Source organism: Ambystoma mexicanum, chromosome 9 (genome assembly GCF_040938575.1).
Source record: "Ambystoma mexicanum isolate Mex_15411 chromosome 9, UKY_AmexF1_1, whole genome shotgun sequence".
In the NCBI taxonomy this organism is placed as follows: Eukaryota; Metazoa; Chordata; class Amphibia; order Caudata; family Ambystomatidae; genus Ambystoma; species Ambystoma mexicanum.
In genome coordinates this window covers 1,323,666,165-1,323,687,928 of record NC_090931.1, presented here as the reverse complement: position 1 = coordinate 1,323,687,928, position 21,764 = coordinate 1,323,666,165, and the positions used below count along the sequence as shown (strand labels likewise).

At 47.8% G+C, this 21,764-nt stretch overlaps 1 protein-coding gene across 33 annotated transcripts in view; it reads right to left on the bottom strand.

Moving 5' to 3' along the window:
- Positions 1 to 21,764, bottom strand: part of CLASP1 (cytoplasmic linker associated protein 1) — a 2,584,612-nt gene that overhangs the window by 2,345,874 nt on the left and 216,974 nt on the right. For all 33 annotated transcript variants that reach the window (XM_069616701.1, XM_069616702.1, XM_069616704.1 and 30 more), the window contains exon 4: positions 11,106 to 11,209. In XM_069616701.1, coding sequence (XP_069472802.1) covers positions 11,106 to 11,209 — 104 coding nt within the window. The remainder of the gene's footprint in view (positions 1 to 11,105; positions 11,210 to 21,764) is intronic.

The window sequence follows — 21,764 nt, the reverse complement described above, 5'->3', positions numbered from 1 at the left end:
GAAGCGCCACTGTGTCGAGCTTCGCTCCCAGAAACAGTGCGTCTTGAGCGGGCACCAGGTGGGACTTGGCGTAGTTTATGGAGAATCCCAGGTCTGAGTAGTTGGACGGTCCTCGCCGTGTGCTCCGCGGCGAGCTCCTTTGTCTTTGCTCATCAGTCGTCCAGGTAGGGGTAGACGTGGATCCCCTCCAGGCGCAGCCGCGCCGCCACCGGTGCGAGGCACTTGGTGAACACCCTGGGTGCCGACCTCAATCCGAAGGGAAGGGCTCTGAACTGGTAGTGAAGCCCTTGGACCACGAATCTGAGAAACTTTCGGTGTCCCTTTAGGATGGGGATATGGAAGTAGGCATCCTCCAAATCCAACGACGACAGGAAGTCTCCTTCCTCCAGCTGACCCAGGACGTGCTGGAGGGTGACCATCCGGAACTTCTGTGCCTTGATGAATTTGTTCAGTCGTCGTAGGTCCAGGATGGGACGCCATCCTACCGTCGTCTTCTTCACGAGGAAGTATCTTGAGTAAACTCCAGAGCCCCGAAGCCTCTTTGGGACGAGCTCGATGGCGCCTTTCCTGAGCATCGCCTTTACCTCCAAGAGAAGTTGAGGGACGTGATGTTCCTTCCTGGCCACGGGGGGGACGCGCGGGCACTTCTTTAGAAACTTGAGCGTGTGACCCTGGGCCAGGGCGTCCAGCACCCAACGGTCGGTGGAGATGGGCTCCCACACGCTGACGAAGCTCGCCAGCCGGCCTCCCACTGGGGTGCTTCGGTGGGGGCCCGACCCCACGGCCGGTTCAGTCCTGCTTCGACGAGGCTTTGCCGCCTTGTCCTCCTTGGCGACGACGGCGGGGTCCGCCCGACTTGCCTCGTCCCCTGTAGGCTTCCTGTGACGACGAACGGGCCGCTTGACGATAGGTGGAAAATCCGCCGCCGGAACCTTTGGAGGCACCCTGCTTGCCTCCGCCGCTCCGAAAGGGCGGCCGTCGTTGCTGGAGAACACCAAGAGCCCGGGCCGTCTCCATGTCCGTCTTGATGGCTTGTAGGGAATCGTCCACTGTTCTCCCAAACAGGTTGCTCCCGTCGAACGGCATGTCCAAGACTCTGGTCTGCACGTCCTGACGGAAGTCAGTTGCCTTGAGCCATCCACGCCATCTAAGGCACACGCCATTGCCCAACTGGCGAAATCCAGTGTAATGGCATGGTCCGACGCCACTTCTCCTTCCTGCAAGATCTCTAGGGCCTCCGCCCTCTTGTCGTCTGGTAGGAAATCCAGCAGGGGGGCGATTTTGTACCACAACTCCCTGTCGTAGCGGGCTACGATAGCCAAGGCATTGGCAGCCTTAATCGTCGTCGCTGCCGATGAGATCACTCTGCGTCCCATCGTGTCCAATTTCTTTCCCTCGCCGTCCGGCGGGGAGGTTGACGTAGAGGCCGAGGCCCCCCCCCGCCCCCGCTTTCTTCCTGGCCGCCGCAGAGACGACCGAGTCCGGGGTCGGCTGTGCCCGAAGGCACAAGGGGGCCGCGTCTGGGACCCGGTACTTCTTCTCGTACCGATCCCTCCTCGCAGGCGTTGTGGATGGGTTCTTGAGGAGGGCGAGACCCTCATCCCAGATATCGTCCAGTAGAGGTAAAGCGAGGGCCGTCTTCCTCTTGGTCTCATGCCGTTGATAAAGGAAACCTTCCTTCTTCTCTTCCGGGCAGAGCTGGAAAAGCTTGGATGCCCTGGAGATCATGGCATGAAACGATCCAATCTCGTCGGGCGGGGAAGCCCGGGGAGGAGGTGACGACGGGAGATCCTCGTCGTAAACCTCGTCGTCTGTGCCCGTCGCGGCCGTGTCAGTCCCCGTATCGTCCCCACGGGTCGTGACGGGGAGGAGGGCAAAGCAGGGCGCGATGGTTGAAAAAGAGGGGGAGGATGAATCCTTCTTCTCTTAGGAGGAGGGCTCCCAGAAGGGCCTGGCTCAGGGTCCCCCGTCGGGAGAGGTTCCTCCGTTGGTGGTAACGGCAATCTCGTCCTTATCTCCGAGCATAAGGACTGTATAGCCAACAAAATGGCCGCCGAGTTGTCTTGCGGCACTGGTTGAGGGGAGTCCGACGGGCTGTCAGGAGCCCCGTCGGCACCCTCGACGTTCTCGTCGTCTCCTACGTCGGGGTCCCTCCCGACGGGCTGGTCGTCTTTCAAGCCTACCAACATGCATCCTCTTCAATGGCTGTGCAGACTCGGCCAACTATTACAGTCCTCTTAAGGCACCCTATCCGTCTCCGGCTTTCCAATAACGTGCCCAATAAAAGGACAGAGCACTGCAATATCTCTTGAAATCCTTTTCAGATGCAAAACTAGAAACTAGCATTAAAGGCTATCCTCTAAAAAAAACAAAACACACATTTCCGGCATTTAGCCCGACAACGTAAAGGTTAAGATGTTGGTCTATATCAAAACATGTTTCTGCAGGTAAGGTATTGATTTGTATGGGTTCATTAAATGCAGGGTGGTCAGGGTCCAAGGACTGTACAAAATGCAGCCATACTACATTAATGTGACAGTTGAAGGTGGGAAAGCCACCCGAGGCTCTGGGCTGTTCGGGTCCAGTGGGTGGCTCAGGCTCGAGCCACATTTTAAGCCTCTAATAGCTGGGCTGAGCTCTGACTGCTCACCCATATAAGTAAACAAAAACAATTTGTGTTGGGATGCATTTCCAGCTCCCATGCCCTCCCCAACGATTTGGGCTCAGGAAAATCTATTAGCACACGTGAAAGTGCGTGGCTACAGAGGGTGAAAAGCGCAAGTGGGAATAACAAAGTCATTTGTTTTATAGTAGTCAGAATCGTAGGTATGCCCAGGTATAGGGCACGGATGATCTTGTGTAGCAGTAGCAAAATATAATGTGTAATGATGATGCTGCAGACAGGGCCTGGGTGTGGGAAATACTGAAGCATTGACATATTGGAAGTGAGGCCTAGCATTTTGTATCCCGTTAAGAGATTAAGTAGTGTGGCACAATGAAGAGTTCAAATCATTTTCCCGTTCACAAGCCTCAGTAGTGAAGCTGGGAATAGTGGCATTCAAGTCAGACAGATAATGGTTTAAATGCATTAAGCTGTAGGCCTGTGAAACTAGAATGAAATGTGAATGGCAAAGCAAGGGTGGGCTGCCCCCAGTCCTGAAGGACAAACCTGTGGGAGCTAGGTTAGAGATCTTGAACTGCCAAATGGCTCAGTCTAGATTTAGGGCACCAGCGTCCCCGGAACAATGGCCATCCCAGTTGAACTCCCAGACGATTGGAAAATAGAGTACCTAAATCCATCAAAATTAGGCAAATTAATGAGGTCCTTGAGAGAGCCAGGTGGTGTATGTACCGGGGGTGGGCAACGGGAGCAAGGAGCAGAACACCCCATGATTTGTGATTTGAGGAGCAAAAGGAGCAAGAGGTGATGCCAACAAATCTAGACATGCAACGGTGAGGCATGATTGGGGCGTCTGCTTGTCTGCTATCAATTGAAGTGCAATATGACATTGGACTTGTCCACTGAGCTCATGGTAACAACCAAGTGCACACCATGCGAAGAGGCCAATGGGGCGTGTAACATCCTCTGTAACTTGCCAATCCAGTATCTGGGGGAACCAAGGTGACGAATAGGGGTACCACATATTGGAGATCAGGGGTAGATTAAGATGTGGCTACTCAGTCAAGGGACTATAGGGGACTGGAGATTATTTTTTTCTTTAAAAACCTTGATTGGAACAAACCGAGCTCTGTGTCTGTTGGGTTATACAGGACATTCTGTCACCTTTTTCCTTTTTTATGCAAAATAAATCTTGTTTTCCTTGCAAAGAGGTGCACCAAGCCTTTTTCATTCAAGGATATTTTTTTTTTTTACTGTCTGGTGGTCTTGCCTTACAGTTGCCTCGGAGGGCGCACGCATCACATGAACGGTACCTTGTCCACTACAGGTCCGAATTTCCCTCAGCCCTTGCTCAACAAATGCATTGGACCCACGTTCCAGATGAGCTGGAATTCTTGCTCCCTGGCAGTGCTGCGCTATGCTCCTCTCTATGCATATCGGAGACTGTGGGCATTAGGGTGAGCGTGTAAAAATGGATGCCAAAAAAACATGCACCATACATAGGTCAGGGAGAAACCCTGTCCATGCACACAATGTAGACTGGACATGGCCATCCCTCAAGTGTGTCTATATCCCTAATCCTTATATTCTTAATCTGGTCCCAAGCAGTCTCTTTTACCCATAGAGCAACATAGGAAGGTCTAAAAAATGAAACATCTAATAACGCCCTAAATGATTTTGACGCTCACATGGCTGCTGGGAATTGCATTAAAGGTTACCTGCCAGCTGTAGGAAAAGATGCTCTGAATTTTAAAGGCTCAGAATTTCAAAAAAGATGAAAGCTGATCCCATTTGTGAACAGTGAGAGACTCAGGCGTGAGGCTCTGGGTTGAATCTAGTGTATGTTAGTATTGTGAATGCACAGAGCACCTGCCAGCTAAAAGAGGGTTTGAATTTGGCACTGCATAACAGCAGATGTTATCATGACTCACCATTATGGACTGAGTGCAATGAAAAATAAAACAAACAAGTATTAATTCGACCAGTATTTATACACCAACATTCTCTTACTAACATTCAGGGCAACGCAGTTTCTGACTTTTGGTGGAATTAGTAAGCTGAACGTGATGACAAACACCGGCTGTTCAAAGTTAATTGGAAGAGCAAGAAAATAAATAATTAGATTTGTTTTGCGATGAATACATGAAGATGTGGAATGCAGAGAGCCACGTTGTTTAAAGTAGCCCCATTGTTCATTTTCAGAACAGCAAAGTAATGTAACGCTTTCATCCGTTTGCGGTCTTTCTAAAAGCCAGGCTGATCACGTTTTTTTTTTAATGGAACATTCTAGTGAGCGTTTGCAAAAGGGAGGTGGCTCCGATGGACACATGACATCACTTTCAAAGGCGGCATTTTCTTACATTTTATGTAGGTAAACATACATTCATGGGAGGTGACAGACAGACGGTTTAAAAAGAGCTGTCAGTCAGAAGGCTGTGTCTCTCTCAGGGCACTCTCTTGCTGGCTCTGGGATGTGGGCTGCATTCCCTGGCAGGCAGGCTCGCTACAAGCTAAGGTTTGGCTGATATCTTTCGCTGACGAGTGGGAAGAAAACCAGATAAAGTAATTCTCCAGTCCGTGTGGAGGGGGGTCCTGGCGTCGCTGTCCGGGGGCACACAAAAACCAAGTGTCTTTTGTTTTGATGAGTTCTAGTAAAATTGAGGTGAATGAATGTTTTTTTACAAGAAAAATTAACAAACGTGGATAGTTCATTTTCACATGCTGTTCAAAGTAACTGTTATATTTCAAGGTTTCTTTTAATGCATGTTACAAACGGTGGCTGCTTAGAAAAGTACATCCACGTTTCGTTTATTTTCATTTTCAATCATAAGGAAAATCATGCAAAGATAACTTGGTGCATCGCATAGGTCTGAACATTGTATAAGTTCTAATCTTGTATAAAGCATACAAGAAAAACAATGTAGCCTCAGTCTACTTATTATGCGTTCTGGTTCCTTGTGTTAGCATTCATACAAATGTGAAGCAGGTGGTAGTTGCATTTTACCACAGGCGGTATTTCCATTTGAGAATTAGGTCCATCTCAGGGGTACATAAATAACAGCATTCAGGTGTCTGATAAATGTATTCTTGATTACCGCCAAAGTGGTATTGTAGATAAAATACCACTTGATGAAATTGTGATTTAGGGCGCACCAGGTACAATTTTGGCTTACTGTTTATGACCCTGGTATAAGAATAATATCAGACATTCCTGTATATTTAGGGCTCACCAAAATACCCCAACAAGCTCACCAAAAATACTGCAAAATACCCCACCATCTCCACACCCTGGTAAAGACTTTCAGCCCTTTAACAGTGGGGAGGCGATCAGGTGTGAAGATGGAGCGACGCCCCGCATGGGCTACACAGCACATTCACATTTGTTACTACTCTGTCTACCCCACAGTTGTGTGCTGTTACAGGGGGAAGACTGGCATCATTTGGGCAAGGGGGCAGGATTACTTTTCTGACCCATAGTGCAATGGCCCAAGCCGAGAGTCCAGCTTCCAGAACAAGAAAACTCAATACCAACCTCCCACCAAACATTCTCAAGTGCATATAACAGACATTACTTTCCTATTATGCAAGATATTTTTGTTATGTTTGTGGTTTCTTAGAGACCCAGGCCCCTGGAAATTCTCCCACTTACCAAACAGTAAAATTGTTTCACCAGGATAATATAATTGGTGAAACTGGAAAATGGGATTTCAGCCAGGTTTTCATTGTGGTGAAGTTTCAAATTTGACAGCAGGCAACAACCCCTCCCATCCCAACCAGCCAAACATGAGCTGGCAGAGCAAAACATGCATACCTGGCTTCTTAACTCCCCAGCACACAACACAACACAAGGCCCTCACTGGTCATCCTGCCTTCTCACCAGTATGCTTAACACCAATTGTTAAAATTATAATTATTTATAAGAGTAACACTATAGAGTATAAACCCAGAAGAGCGAGACTCTCTCTAAAGGAAAATCAGGCACAGTGATAAAAGTGATTTGCCCAGGACCACATATTGTACAATGTGTGGAAGGTGGGGGTTTGAGACCGGTCTCCCTGGTTCCACAGTTTCCAATTCAGAAAGCAGGGGGTACTTCATCTTCTCCCATCTTCAATATTAGAAACAAAAAAATGCTTTCTGCAAAGGTGTTATTCAAGGGCTAAACTAGTATACTGCTCAATAAATCTGGTTTTCAGAGAACCAATGTATCTACATGGGGGAAGCCTATTAATAGTCTGTATCCTCAGGCAAATGCATCTGAGAAACAGACTAAGATTATAATCTTAGTCTGTACACTCGAGTGTACTTTCAAAGCACGAAGTCACATGATAAAGCAACCGGAAAAAATAGAAGTACTAATTGAAACATGTTCATAAAGCAAGTATGCATCAGAGTCAGGAAAAAGAACCGGTGGTCGAGCCAGTCCCATAATCAGGTGCAGTGGCATGCAGGCCAGACATGGATCTAATAAACTGTCAACCTGCTGACCTACCATTCCAGATGTGTACCTCATCTCATTTAATAATATGTCACTTCCCCATTATCCTCTGGTGTCCTTCCCTTGCACTACATTCTCAAAGACCCCCCTTTTCTTACAATTAACTTTCAGACCGCATTTCTGCTTTTGCTCCATCCTTTAACTATTAAATCAATCCCCCTTCCATTACCTTGCACATGCCTCCTTTCCTTGCCCATTTAGCTCAATCACCAATTTTGTGCCACTCACGCCTTTGCCCATCACACCAAGCCCATTCCTTGCCCCTCACCACCTTCCGTTACTAACTGGCTTACAGTTTGACAGTAGACCACCTTGGTTTGTCAGTCAGCCTCTGCCAGACACTGCAAGAAGTCGGGGGTCTTGCTGGTAATTGTGGCTATTAGGTCTGCACGTGGATAATGCAGAGTGAAAGACGGCGAGGGGACGTGTTTTTTTTTGGTGCTGCCAAGTTGCACTTTCCTGGAAAGTCAGCTATGTATTTTCAAGTCACAGAAGCAGAGAACTGAAAATGGAATACTGTTTAAAGATGTGAAGGCAGGCGCTCTGTTACCAGTCTTTAGCTTCTCCTCCTAACGCACGTTTTCATGACTTCATCAATCTTCAGGGAGGCTGAGTTTCTTTGTTTTTTCAGGCGGGTCTGCATTTCTGTTTCAGGTGTGACAAGTTAATTAGCTCTGAGGATTCTGGTACTTGTATTTTTCGCACTTGATTTTTCTGGCAGGTGACTGGAAACAACTCCCTCCATAGCACAAATCTTCTCCTTGATGGGGGGGAAGGGGAAAGCCATGGTTGTAAAGACTGGTAACAGAGCGCCTGCCTTCACATCTTTGAAAATGGAATACGTCTTGCACCTTGTGATGGAGAGGAAACAAGAGCGGCCTATTATATGTATGTGTGTTTTCAAATAAGGTGCAGTGTGTGTGTTTGAGTGTATTTGTGACACTGCTAAGTATAGTTTGCAGGATGTATCTGTGTCCATGTGACTTTGTATCTACATAGCTGAAGCTGGTGTTGATTGGCACGTGTCTTTTGTTGGTCACATAAGAGAAGAGTGCTCTGGACAAGACACTGGAAAATTATCAGACTTAGCAGGGTTGTTTGGTGTGAATAGTAAAATGTTCACTATTTGGCAAATATCGTTTTTACCCTCTGCCCAATTCAGGGTTTGATCAAATACAATCAGTGGTTTTACATGGGATTAGGTGGACCTTTCGCAGAAAATCCACCAATTTTGACCTCCACATTGAAGGTTAAAAAAAATTCAACCTGGTGCCAAATTATTCAAGTCTTTCCTTCTACTGCACAGAACGGTAGCATAGGTGCTTCCCTTCAATCAGACGAAAAAAATATTTTTTTAAAAGGGCCATGTTGAAGGGGTAAAAAGGTAGGCATCCGATAGCCTCCTCTCACCACCTTACCAATATAGTGCATAAACAAGCCAGAATGTACTCTTCTGTGCATTAGAAAAAGTGATAGGGGCCCTACTGTACATAATATCCATGTCTCCAATCACACTGATGCTGAAAATAGCTGGAAAATGTTTAAAAAACCGTTTTACATTACTGCTATTGGAGGTGGTATTTCTGAAAGAGCAGGGCCGGAATTCCAGAAATACTACCCCTGCAGGATTTCTGAAATACCCCCAGCAAAGCTGGTAGCTTTCTTCGGCAGTATTAAAATCCACCAAACTCTAAATGGCCCACTTAGTTTGTAATCTTCTACAAAGATTTAAATATTCAAGTATTAATTATGTGTGTTTTCAACTGTGTCCAAAAGGAAGTACCACAAACAGTTCAATAGAAATTTTTGTAACTACTATACAAGTAACATCCATGGGTGCTATTCAGGTTGCCATAATGCCATTAAAATCTTTTTGTATGAACACACTTGTGATCAATAAACTCAACAGAACATAGAAGTATTCGTGCAGAATCAAACCAACGCCAAACTCTAGTAAGATATGGACCCTTATTTCCTTGGCAAGTAGGTGTCGTGATAGGCTTATGTGGAGTAGAATAGGCCAATGCTGTATAGGCAGCAGTGGTGGTGCAAACATTACCATCCAGGGTCACAGATCACGTTATTTAATTGCATACATTGCCACTTGGCGACACAAACATACCCCTCCTCTCCCTCACTGTGGAGGCCCATGTGTGGGGCCACCCAGGCACGTCTACAGCATTGCTGAAATCAAGGCAAATGCCATACTCCATTTACACAGAATCTGGGCACACTTTGCAGCACTCGGTTCCTTTATGGAAGGCTCGATTCTAAAGGATTTCTTTTTCAATTTATTTTTTTACATTTTGGAGCTCTGGGCCATGGGCCAACAGCCCATCCAGCCGGGGGGGGGGGCAATTGCAAGTGTGTCCCCCTTGCCAGTCTGCCCATGGCTGTGACTTCCGATGCTGCCCTCTTGTTACTTCAGAGGGGAGTTGTGCGATCCCTGAGAGCAGAATCTGATGGAGGGGGCCAGACACCAGAATTAATCTGGCAAAACGGGAGGGAGAGCAGAAATCGAACAGCGCTATAGGGCAAGGGTGTGTGTTGTGGCGGGTAGGCAAAAATCAAATAAAAGGGTTATGTAGAACAAAGGGCGCCAGGTATGTTTTGAAAGTGGTGGGTGAGGAGTCTGGATGTCAGATATAGGTCTTGTGATGAGGGGCAAGGGAGCAGAATGACATATGGGTTTTGGGTTGGGAGGCAGGAACCCAGATATGGGTCTTGTGGGGAGGGGAGGCAGGATGCCAGCCTGGGTCATGTGCGTGTCTTCGAACCAAGAACGAACCCTACTGGCCCAACTGTAGCACCTCTGGCTCTCCAACCGCTAGCCGTGATATACATTGCATTGTGGAATTCTTTCATGGTAGTGTTCACTTAGCCCAAGTACCCTCCAGGCTAAATTGTCAGACATCTTTTATGCTTCAAATGTCAGATCAAAATGACAGGTGTGGGCCCCACACTTTTGGAAAGTTAACGTGGTGTCTCTTATGAGGCAAGGTACACATCAATTTAAATACAATGAATTCGAGTTTAACTAAGAAACCTTCACAGCATCACATCTCATTATTACTTTCGTTTTGACATTCTAATTACAGCTGATTAGCCTTTAAAAAAAAATTTAAAACACAAAGCAATTACGTAGTTATAGAAACGCTATTTTTAAATATAGTGCCTCAAGGCTGATACCCACGGCACCCACATATTACCCAAGTAAAATGGTACTCAATATATCGACCTCAGGGGGATGAAGCTCTGAGTCGGCCGTTCTGGGATTTGCAGCCTGAACAGAGAGGCAAGTCGAAAGGTTATTAACTGGAGCTTGCTGACCAATACTCATGAAATATGTAATGGGCAACTATATAGTCTGTTTCTTGAATGCCATCCCAGGGTTCCAACGGAGCTCAGAAATCACTACGATGTCAAGAGATAGTCTTATAAAGTGGTCCATGGGTTAGCACACGGTTGCCGGTTATACAATGTATTTTTTCCAGATGCTTGGTGTAGTCATATTATGCTTGGTGTTAACTTTCCTATCAAGCGCCCACATGCTACATTGTCTTTCCACGAGCAAATGAGGACACTGGAACCCCCTTAAGGTGGACTTACTTGACTTAATGCAACAAACACTTCTTGTAGGCTATCTGAACACCACCCAGGCTCTCCGATGAAGCAGGATTAAGGTGGAGTGCTGTACACTTCATCTCTTTGTGGGAGTATTTTGAATAGGAGTTGTGGGTCATTTGCTGCAAAGCTCCACAGATTCGGGCAGCATTACATACGGGGTAATTTTATTTGCGAGGTAAATGGAGATGTAAAAAGAAAACAAAAGCAAAAAACTCTGCATCCTTCATGATCATTTGAAAAGCTCTGCTATAGTCAAACATGGTTAGGTCGAGGTTTAGCAAACGTAAGCAAGAGTAGCGCATGGAAATGCCTTTTTTGAAGGCATGTACTTGCTGAAATCATGAGAAGGGTTCCTTTTACCTGGGGAACGGTGGCCTGTTCCATGATTTTCAGCAGTAGACTCTGATCTTGCTCTCGCACAGAATCCTTGGCATCACCCAACCGATCGATTAAACTTGGAAGTACTGCAGAAAAAAGAAATAGTGATGTAATACACAAACGGGTTTTGAAAAGCAACATAAAAGCAATAGCTAATCGGTAACTGCTTGAAGAAACAAAAAAACAAAACAAAAAAAGTATTCACAGAACACAAAACGGATGGAAATCTCAAGTGGGCAAGAGTTGCACAGTGCTCATAATCTCTACTACCGGGAATCACCGGGCTCAACGAGTGTTGGACCCCTGATAGATCAATTCCTCATAAAATAGCTTTTGTAAAACTTAACAGCACAAAACCTGCTGTTTGACCTTTGATTTAAGGATCTCATTCAATGTGTACATATAATATATTTTCACAGAGTGAAAAAGTTGACTGTTAAGTTGAAACACGGCAACGCAACAATCTATTGAAATTCGGCAAGCTTTGGTAGCTACATCAACCTAACTCTGGGACACCCCCTCCATCGCCCGGCACCCCGCTGACCACCCGTGCGCAGTACAAGAGCACATCAATAACATAATTGAAACTAGAGCACTGTGTTGAAAACCATGACCTGTTGCTGCATTGGCCAGGAGCTTTTTTTATCCGTCTGGAGTCATATGCTTTGCATATTCTGCCATTAAGTGATCTGTCTGGAGTATTACACGTTTTTTTCCTCAGAAGTAAAAGTAGGCATCGACAGGGCTATTCTGGTCCTACTATCCCCCTCCGTTGTGAGCAGTATCCCACAATCTGCCTTGATGCATTTGCCCTGAGATTTTCTGAAATTGTGTTGGACTGAAAGCAAGTGCGCGTGCGGGTGCAAGTGCGGGTGCGCAAGAGCGGGTGCGCAAGAGCCGGTGCGCAAGAGCCGGTGCGCAAGAGCCGGTGCGCAAGAGCCGGTGCGCAAGAGCCGGTGCGCAAGAGCGGTGCGCAAGAGCGGGTGCAAGAGCGGTGCGCAAGAGCGGTGTGCAAGAGCGGTGCGCAAGAGCGCGCGCAAGAGCGGTGCGCAAGAGCAGTGCGCAAGAGCGCTGTGCAAGAACGGTGCGCAAGAGCGCGCGCAAGTGCAGTGCGCGCGCAAGTGCAGTGCATGCGAAAGTGCGTGCACGTGAAAGTGCGTGCACATGAAAGTGCGTGCAAGTGCGTGCGCGTGCACATGAAAGTGCGTGCAAGTGCGTGCACTTGCGGTGCATGTGCACGTGCAGTGCACCCACGAAAGTGCAGTGTGCGCCCACGAAAGTGCAGACACGTGAAAGTGCAGTGTGCACACAAGTGCATGCACGTGAAAGTGCAGTGTGCGCACAAGTGAAGGCACGTGAAAGTGCAGTGTGCGCACAAGTGCAGGCACGTGAAAGTGCAGTGCGCGCACAAGTGCAGGCACGTGAAAGTGCAGTGCGCGCACAAGAGCGTGCGTTGGTGCGCATGAGTGCTAGTGTGCGTTATCTCCAACTTGCAATGCTTCTCTTGTTTATGTATCTATACAAAAGTATTTTGAAAAAATATGCACTGAGCTCTACATGGCTGCCTTACAAACAATGCCAAGCAGAGCACTGAATAAGAAGGCTAGTGTGGCCCTTTTACCCCCTGGAGGACTTTACCCTATGGCCAATTAATATTGTTTGTGGCTCTCCTGAACGCAGCTTACAATCCATCTTCTAATGCAGGACTTGGCACAGAGAAAGGGTGAGAGCAGTCCTTTGAAGCTGGACTTGGCACAAAGGAAGCGTTTGAGGAATCCTTTGCAGGGGGATTTGAAAAGTTTCACCTGTAATCTTTTTTGATCCATTGCTCTACATCGCGGTTTTGATGTTCATTAACTACCTATAAAAGCCATTCATGTTTTGACAGAGTTTTTAACTCTTTCTGCCCAATGGGTTAACCGGAGGTTGATCTATATAACCTCGCAATCATTTCACTTTCCAATCCACTGCATCACAATTGTGAGTATGATTTTAACAAAGTTACTCACTGTAGTGACTACCTTACTCCTAGACCATAGTCCCCTTTCCTACTTACTTTTGTGACATTCCATCCATCGGAACGGGACTGGAGCACTTTTGAAGCATCCAAAAAATGTTTTTGTCCTTTTATTTTTACGTGGGGCCACCGCACGTGACCGTAGCCCCGCCTTCCCCGAGTTCCACCCGCGCATCACCCTTCAGTCCTTTTCTATCGCCAAAGTCGAAGGACCATTACAAAAATAGAGGATACTTATTAGAGTGGACGGCGGGCAGATGGAGGAAAGGGGACTATTGACTAGGAGTAAGGCAGTAACTTAGTTATACTCCTCCGTTCCGTCCCCTTTCCTAAATACTTTTGGGAGATTCCCAAGCACTGACCAAAGAAACGTGAATATGGAAATTTCCCTTACTGGAACAGGTTCTTAAGAACTGCCAGACCGAACTTGGCATCAGCCTGGCAGCTCAGGTCAAGACAGAAGTGTCTGCAATAAGCCGAAGGGGAAGCCCACGTAGCAGCCTCGGCTATGGACTCCCAAGGGACATATTTCTGGAAAGCAACAGCTGCCGCTTTGCCAAGGACCAAATGTGCATGAACACCCTTTGGGGGCTGAAGGACTTGAATTGTGTAAGCCTCTGAGATGCATTAAGTGAGCAGCGTGAGATGGACGCTTTTGAAAACGGTTTCCCTTTTGAGTGAGCAAAAGTAACAGTTGTCAAGAACTTCCAAGTTTGCTTTTTCAGACAAGGTAAAACTTCTGAGCTTGTCTGACATCTAGGTTGTGTAGAACCCTCTATGCACCGGATTTGGAAAGAAAACCGGTAAGGATATTGATGGATGTGGAAATACGATACAATTTTGGGAAGGAACGAAGGATGAGTGTGAAGCACGACCTTATCCTTTAGGAAAATTAATAACGGATGTTCACCAAGAAAGCTCGAAGCTCACTTATTTGTCTCGCAGATGTAACCACAATCAAGAAGGCCACTTTACAAGAAAGGAACTTGAGCTCGGTAGTGGACATTGATTCAAATAGCTTATGACTGTTACGCTCACCTGGTCTCCACAGGGGGCGCCGAATGGAACTGGACGGTCCGATGTTGAATGGCTCCTCGTGCCCCCTCCGATTCCCCCTTCCGTCACGAAAACAGGTTTGCCTACAATGTTAAATGAAATGTTACCCAATAGTAAGAAGGAGGGCCAACTCCCGCCTCCCGCGGCCTCCTTGTGCACCCCTCTGCTATGTCTCACCTTAGTGTTATGAATGGCAGACTCTCCATCCTGCGCCTGTATGCAGGGGTGCGTAGTAGTTCAAGGATCTAGTTACTTCACTGATCCTGCAGAGTTCCAGACAACTATGACTCAATGGGTAAGTCTTTATACCAATGGTATGGATTGCTTTCGAGTTCAAGTTGCCAAAAGTTCACTCCTGTGCCTCTTCCTTGCAGGTTTCCCCTTGGTGCATAAAAGAAGCGGACGCCTACCCAGGAATGTTGAGCTGGATTCCAAGTTAAGTTTTCACACCAACGTTATGCGATAAAGTCTTAACATAAGGTATTGTTCTTCTGTGCAACTAACCTGCTGTTCTTTTGTATTCTGCAGGTGCGGTGCCTCCGGGACGGAGATCGCGTGGTGATGTCTTGCGGAACCACAAGGAATTGCAGCCTTCGAGTGAGTAGTAGCGCTGCATAAGATTTAAATGTCTAAATGAGGCCTTTCCCCGTTGGGCAGCTAACCTGATGCCTTATTTTGTTTTCAACAGGTGCGGCAGCTCCTGAGCGGCGATCTTGTGATGGTGCTTTGATGGATCGCTGGGGTGAGCAACCTTCTGGTAAGTATTAGCGTTGCGCAGGATTGCAATATCATTAACATGGTCTGAGCGGCTAACCTGGTGTTTTTTTCCTTTTCAGCTCAGCAGAAGCGGAGACTCCAGAGCTATCGAGATGGAGCATCAGGTAAGAGCGTTCTGTTTTCTCCTCTCTCTTCCTTTCCTTGCAGGCAGCTCGAGAAAAACTGGACAGGCGTGGCTGAAGACTGGCCTGAAGTTAGCAGACACGGTGAGCGTTAAGCTGCAGCAGTGCAGAATAAAACGAAACGTGTTCTGTTCTGAGGGCATGGTTTATATAGCTTTCAAGAAGTAGTTCCCAGGTAAAGTAGTCCCTCCAACCACACCCTATCAAGTAGTTCCCAGGTAAAGTAGTCCCTTCAGCCTGCCTCAGACTAGTCTGCACGCGGTTCTCTTGATTTGAAACCTGCCTTGCTTGAGAGGGCAGCATGAGCCTGGCACCAACGGCGCCAGGACCGAGTCCAGGAAGCCCTTAGGCAATCCTTTGGGGCCTCAAAGGTCCCCATGGGTGCCAGTACCCTGGGCAGGCTGGTCTGCTCCCAATGTCTGGGGGCAAGCACCGTGACAATGACAAAGCGGTGAGGACCACATTCACATCCCATTTCAGGTGAGAAGACCTGACCGGAGGAACCTGCGAAATGCCTCTTTATTACTGGGTTTGGCAATGAAAAAGAGCAACTGTCTGTAGACAGATAAGCTACAATGGTTGATGGGTACATTCTGCATGATAAGACGTGGATGCCAGAGGCTGCAAGGTCTGATATAAAAGACAAGACAGTCAATAGAAGCCTGTCAAGAATCAAGCTGTTTGGCTAGACACCAATGACAAAAACTAAGCCATTTGCTTTTGTACTGAGTTCTCGTAGAAGGCTTACATGCCACCTGAACTATGCGCATATTATCCTCTGAAAGGTTAAACTCCGCTAAGGACTAGAACTCGGGTACCAGGCCGCAAAGCTGAAGTATTGTGGGGAGGGGTGCCACACCTGGTGATTGCTCTGGTGGAGGAGACCAGAAGGTGTGGCAACCTGATCGGGTTGCATATTGAGAGGTGCTGTAGCTCCAAAAACCAGAACCTGGCTTGCCACCAAAGAGCTATGGAGGAGAGTGCAGTTGGAAGCGCTCCTAAGTTTGCAGAGCGACCGATTAATCAACAACAAAGGCGGGAAGGCGCAATCTCAAGGGCATCCCCTAAGGAAAAGGCTCAGAGACCGTCGCTGGTAGCACAAAGAGGTAGTTTCTTGTTAGCTGCCGTTGCAAAGAGGTCCACCATTGGAAAATCTTGGTAAGAACATCCCTGTTCATCTCCCACTCGTAACTCGCCTCAGACTGGCAGCTCAGGGAGTCTGCCACAACATTGATCTGACCCGGAATATGCACAGCCAGTATCCAGACATTGTGCTTGACTGCCCAATTCCAACTCTGGATAGCTAGATACACCAGAGATGGGGACCTGGTGCGCCCTGCTTGTTGATTTAGAACATTGCTACAGAAGCGTCCATGTGAATTTGCACCACTCTTTTTCGGATTGAAAGCCTTCTATCAACAAACTGCCAGAAGTTCTAGGTAATTAATAGGAGACATTCTGCGTTGGGGCGTCCACAGATCGTACACCACGAGGTGACAGTGTCACTCCCCCCCCCCCGGCCCCCCCACTTGAGAAGGGGTGCGTCTGTTGTGACCGTAACCTGTGGGCAGGGCTCCTGGAAGGAGGTTCCCACTGAAAGGTTGCCGGCGGATGACCACCACTGAAGAGCTGCAGTAATGGAGGATCGGAATCATTTTGGAGGATGGGTCCATGGCCTGGGTCCAGCAGTCCTGAAGAGTAAGCTGGGTGCATGTCATCTTCAGTTTCGCCAGGTGTAAGGCTAACACGCATGAAGCAATCAAGCCCAGGAGTCTCTGGAACCACCAGGCCGACATGTGGGAGGACTCCAGGAAAAGCTGGCACATGGCCGATAAATCCGCAATTCGCTCCTCCGTTAGGAACACTCTGCACGGACAATATCCCAACGGAAACCTTGAAAAATCAGGTCTTGAGCAACCGTCAGACTATTTCCACTAGTTCACCAACAGCCCCAGTTGGAACAGGAGAAGTGACTGAAGATTGGCCGTTGCAGCCCGTGGGCAAGGACTCCACAGAAGCCAATCGTCCAAATATGGATAGACATGAACTACCTGCAGACTGAGGAATGCTTCAATGACCGCCATCATCTTCGTAAAGATACGCAGTGCAGAGCTGAGACCAAAGGGCAGCACTCAATACTGAAAGTGTACCATTCCCACAGAAAAACAAAAAGGTATTTCTGATGTGGGCCCCAGATCAGGATATGCATACAAGAGTCCTGAAGATCTACCACACCAAGCAAATTGCCCTTCCAGAGAGAGGACCTTATCTGGCTGGACCTGATCATCTGGAATTTCTCTTGGGGTAGGAAGAGATTGAAGTTGGAGAAGAAGTCGAGGATAGTGCGCAGGCCAGCCTCGTTGGGTTTGGGCACTGTAAACAGACAGGAGTAATAGCCCTCCCCTTGCTCCCGCAAGCGTACAGGTTCCACTGCTCTGCCGTCCAGAAGTTTATGCACCTTGGCTCTGAGGCAGGGCGACCCAGTCTGCTGAAGAGGAGGATGAGGTTTGAGGGAGAAGCAAGCGAAAGCCTGCTTGGACGATGGGCAAAACCAATCGGTCTCATGAGATGGTCTGCCACGCCTCCAGATGAGAGGTAGATGACCTAGAGAAAAACCGTCCACCCTGCTTGCGGCGAGGCCCACCAGAGGAACCTTCTGCCCGGCGCTCCTGGAACACTCTGAAACCCAAGAAGGACCTTGTCTGGCTACCCGACCGCTGCGTATAGGCCGTTTTAGCCAGGGTCTTGGCAAGAACCAACAAAGATTTAGCTGTTTGTGTGCTTGCCTTTTTTTTATTGAGTTCCTCATCGGTGGATGAGCTCCTTCGAAGGGAAGATAAAGTACTTTGTCATGAACCTCCATCCTGCGAGAACTTGGTAGCATGCAAGCACGCTTGGCGGGAGAGGTCTACTCTAACCATAAGTCCCCGAATGAAAGTGTCTACATGATGGGCTGCGGTCGCCACCAGGTCCTGAGCCAGCATTCTGGCATCGGATTGGCCCTCTTTAAAATCTTCCAGCCTGAGAGGAGGGATACATTCCTGAAATTCAGAAAGGTCCATCCACAGCTTGAGATTTGCTGCTGCCAAGATTACTTTGGTATTCGCCTGTTGCTGAAGAGCAGAATTGGAAAATACTTTCCCCCCCATGGCATCAAGAAGCTCGTCATCTTTGGACAGAACCCGAGAGGCAGCCATAGAGGATATTGAGGACAGCTTTGACTGGAGTGTAGCTGCTGCCAACACCATTGATGAGGGGAGTGAACATGCAGTCAAGGGCATGTCTTCCGACGAGTGTAGCTCATAGGGAGCGTTACATGCTGCCCGGAATGAGGTTTTTCCCAGACCGTGCGGGCTTCAGCTAGCACATTCTTTTGAAGAAAAAGGCCTGTGCACTCCTGTGTCGAAAGAGTTAAGGTTCCTGAAAGTACACCTTGTGGAGCCAGAGGATCGGGTATTGGAATATCCAGCAATGGCATCATATCCACAACCCAGACATGAAAGGCTCTGAGAGTGGGGCGCGTCTTCACCATCCTGGTATGCTTGGTCTTCGTCCGAAGCGGTGGGAACAGAACGGATCTGCAGTACGTGACACCTCAGACCCTGTGGGCATACTTGACTGCTCCGCAGGCGTCTTAAGCACAGGTGGAAGTGGAGGTAGTGGTGGCAGTGGAGGAGGGGGGTCCCACAGGAAGTGGTGGGGCAGCACTACCAAAACCTGCGAAGGGGGTTGTAGGAGCAGGCTACGCCTCAAGAAGCTTAGGATACATTTCTTTGAATAGATTCTTAAAGTATGCCTTCATCGGTTCAGAGTGCATAAGGGCCTGGAATTTGCCAAAGAACACGTCCTGAGTGGAAGGCCTAGGCATACGAGTAGGTAGAGGCCGCTCTGGAGGGGCATACCCCCAGGATTGTAAAGAGGCTGGTTGCCACGATGGCCCTCCACCAACTGGATCCACAAACTAAGGAAGCAGGAGGGAGTGAGACTGTGGCAGCGGAAACCCAGCACTCCAATCCATTGGAGGGCAGAAAGGATTCCTATTGTCCACAATCCATGGAAAATGCTGCTCGGCCCCAAATATAGGCCCCTCTGCACCAGCAGTTGAGAACGTTGGTGTGAAAGAGCTTGTCAAAATGGCCACCTCAGACAGAGTGGGTTGAACCGCCATTTTGTCATTGCCTGACGTGAACTGCATCACAGGTGTCGGTGAGGCCATTGCCACCACAGGGGTTTCAGTGGATTTTTTTAATCCATTTTAGCCTTGTTGCAGGGAACCTTGGTACAAGCAGATCTAGAGCACTTTTGAGCCCCTTTGGATTCTGCTGAAGAATTAGCCCTCGGCAGGGCCAGTACTTGAAGACTTAGGGCCTTTGGCCCTCCTTTGCCCCCTCATCAGGATCAGTTCCACCACAAGATTGTTTGTAGGAAGGCTTAGGGGTCACCTCGATCTTGCCGGTTTTAATTATAGCCCCTATTCAGGGATCCTCGAGAATAACCCTGGTACCTTTACTCACTGTACAGGAAACCTTAAAACTAGGCTCGGTACGTTTAGTTTCAGGAAACCTCAGGAATATCCCCGGTGGTAACCGCCCAAGAAAAGTTAGGCTTAACCTTAGCCCCCAGATGGGGAACGTCGGATGAAAATGCAGTCTTGAAAGCCCCTTGACAGGGGGCCTCAGAGCAAACTCCAGAATCCAGGTTAAATCTCTTTCGGGACACCTCAGGGAGAACTCTGGTACCAGAGCCACTTGGTCCCCTCCCGGAACCATAAGACCCCGGGGAGTCACCTGGCCGGGGTGCAGTAGAAAAGGAAGGGATCTACCAGACGCTTCCATTTTTCGTCAAACTGCTGTAAATGTGGAGGAGGAATCCGTTTGAACACCTCCTACCACCTGACAAGTCGACGCTGGAGTGCCCGGACGGAGAGGGAGTCGCAGTAGAAGGAAGAGTCCCACCGATGTTCTGGGGTCAAGCCCTCCAGACAAAATGGGGATCCACCCTAGCGAAACGACGTTCGCATGGAGAACAGGACACGAATCCCCGATGCTCCGGCATAGACGGAGGAAAAAAAGACACTGGAACTGGAGCAGGAAGATGAAGGGCAAGGGAACAAAAAGTAAAAATTCCCTAAAACGCAAGTGTCCAACCCAGATGGTGCGGAGAAAAGCACTGAAGGGTGACGCGCGGGGCAGAGCTCAGGAAGGCGGGGCTATGGTCATGTGCGGTGGACCCGCGTAAAAATAAAAGGACACATTATTTTTGATGCTTCAAAAGTGCTCTGGTCCTGTCCTAATGGACGGAATTTGCCAAAAGTATGGAGGAAAGGGGGCGTGACATAGGAGTATACGTATTACTGGGCCACACGGACTATATACAAATGTGTGATTGGTAGTACGTTTTTACATTTTAGAATAGTAGGACACTTCACTACTTTATTGGAAACATTAGGAACTGTATATTGCTCGACTATTCCACTTTAATACTCATGTATTATCTCTACAAGAGAATATACATGAATGCTAAACAGAAAATTGAGATTATTAATTTGTTTCTATTTAAGAGTATGCACGAAACCATTTGGCCCGTCCAAACGTGTTGGTTCAGTGATTAAACTGGGTTGGTAAGATATTGTTAACATTCCTAACATACACCACCCGTTTGTGTATGATCAGCATTGCTACAAATATTCACCCAGAAGGAGGACCCAAGACAATACTGGTGTCCTATATTAAGCAGTACCTCCAGCTTATACCCATTTTTTGATCCTCCAAAAAGCCGCAAAAACAGCAGTTTTTTCAAAAACACCTGCAAAAATAGCCATTTATGTAAAACACATTTAAAAAAAAAAATACTCAAGGGGCCAGTTTCTCAGCACTTTTATTCAAGGAATGAAATTCGCAAGCACATCTCATCACTCGTGCAAAAAAAAAAAAAAAAAGGAGCAGCCCAATCCACAAAGGACATCTGAATGGCCAGTTCTTATATGCGCCCATTCAGATGTCCTTTTTCACCCTTTGCGCATATAAGGGGGCATTTCTGCACATTTAAAAGCGCATCCCAAATTGATAAGACGCACTTTTAAATGTGCAGCAATTGTAGGCAAACGTGTGCGCCCACTTTCAATAGGTGCACAGGAGTCTTTACTGACCCTACCGACTGATGCAATACTTTATTTTTTTCACTTGCATTTCTGTTCTCCAAATGGGATAGAAATTAGTTTTTTGGGTTGCATTTTACAGTGGCTGGCCCCTTAAGGGACCATCACGGTGAAATGCATGGGGAACCTGTAGACCATTGTTGGGAGAGCGCTTCCAACACAAACTTATTCAAGGCGGCTGGCCAGCGCATCAGTTGCGCTACATCTCAGCCCTGTGGAAATGTACACGTCACCTTTGAGAATAAGGTGACCTGCTCATTTGCAAAAATGGGTTATCTAAAAATAACATGCATTGCTCCATTTTTAAATGCCCCATTTCTGAGGATTTGGCCTAAAATCGAGTTTTCAAAAATAAAAAATTGGTCACAATATGAGAGGGAAAGGAGATAGAGAGAGGGGGAGTGATGGGTAAGCTGTGGCATTGTAGGCAAGAAAGCAGAGGGAGGTCAGAGGTAGAACAGTGGGTCAGAGGGGGAAGCGGTGGGCAAGAGAGCAGAGAGGATGCAGTGGGC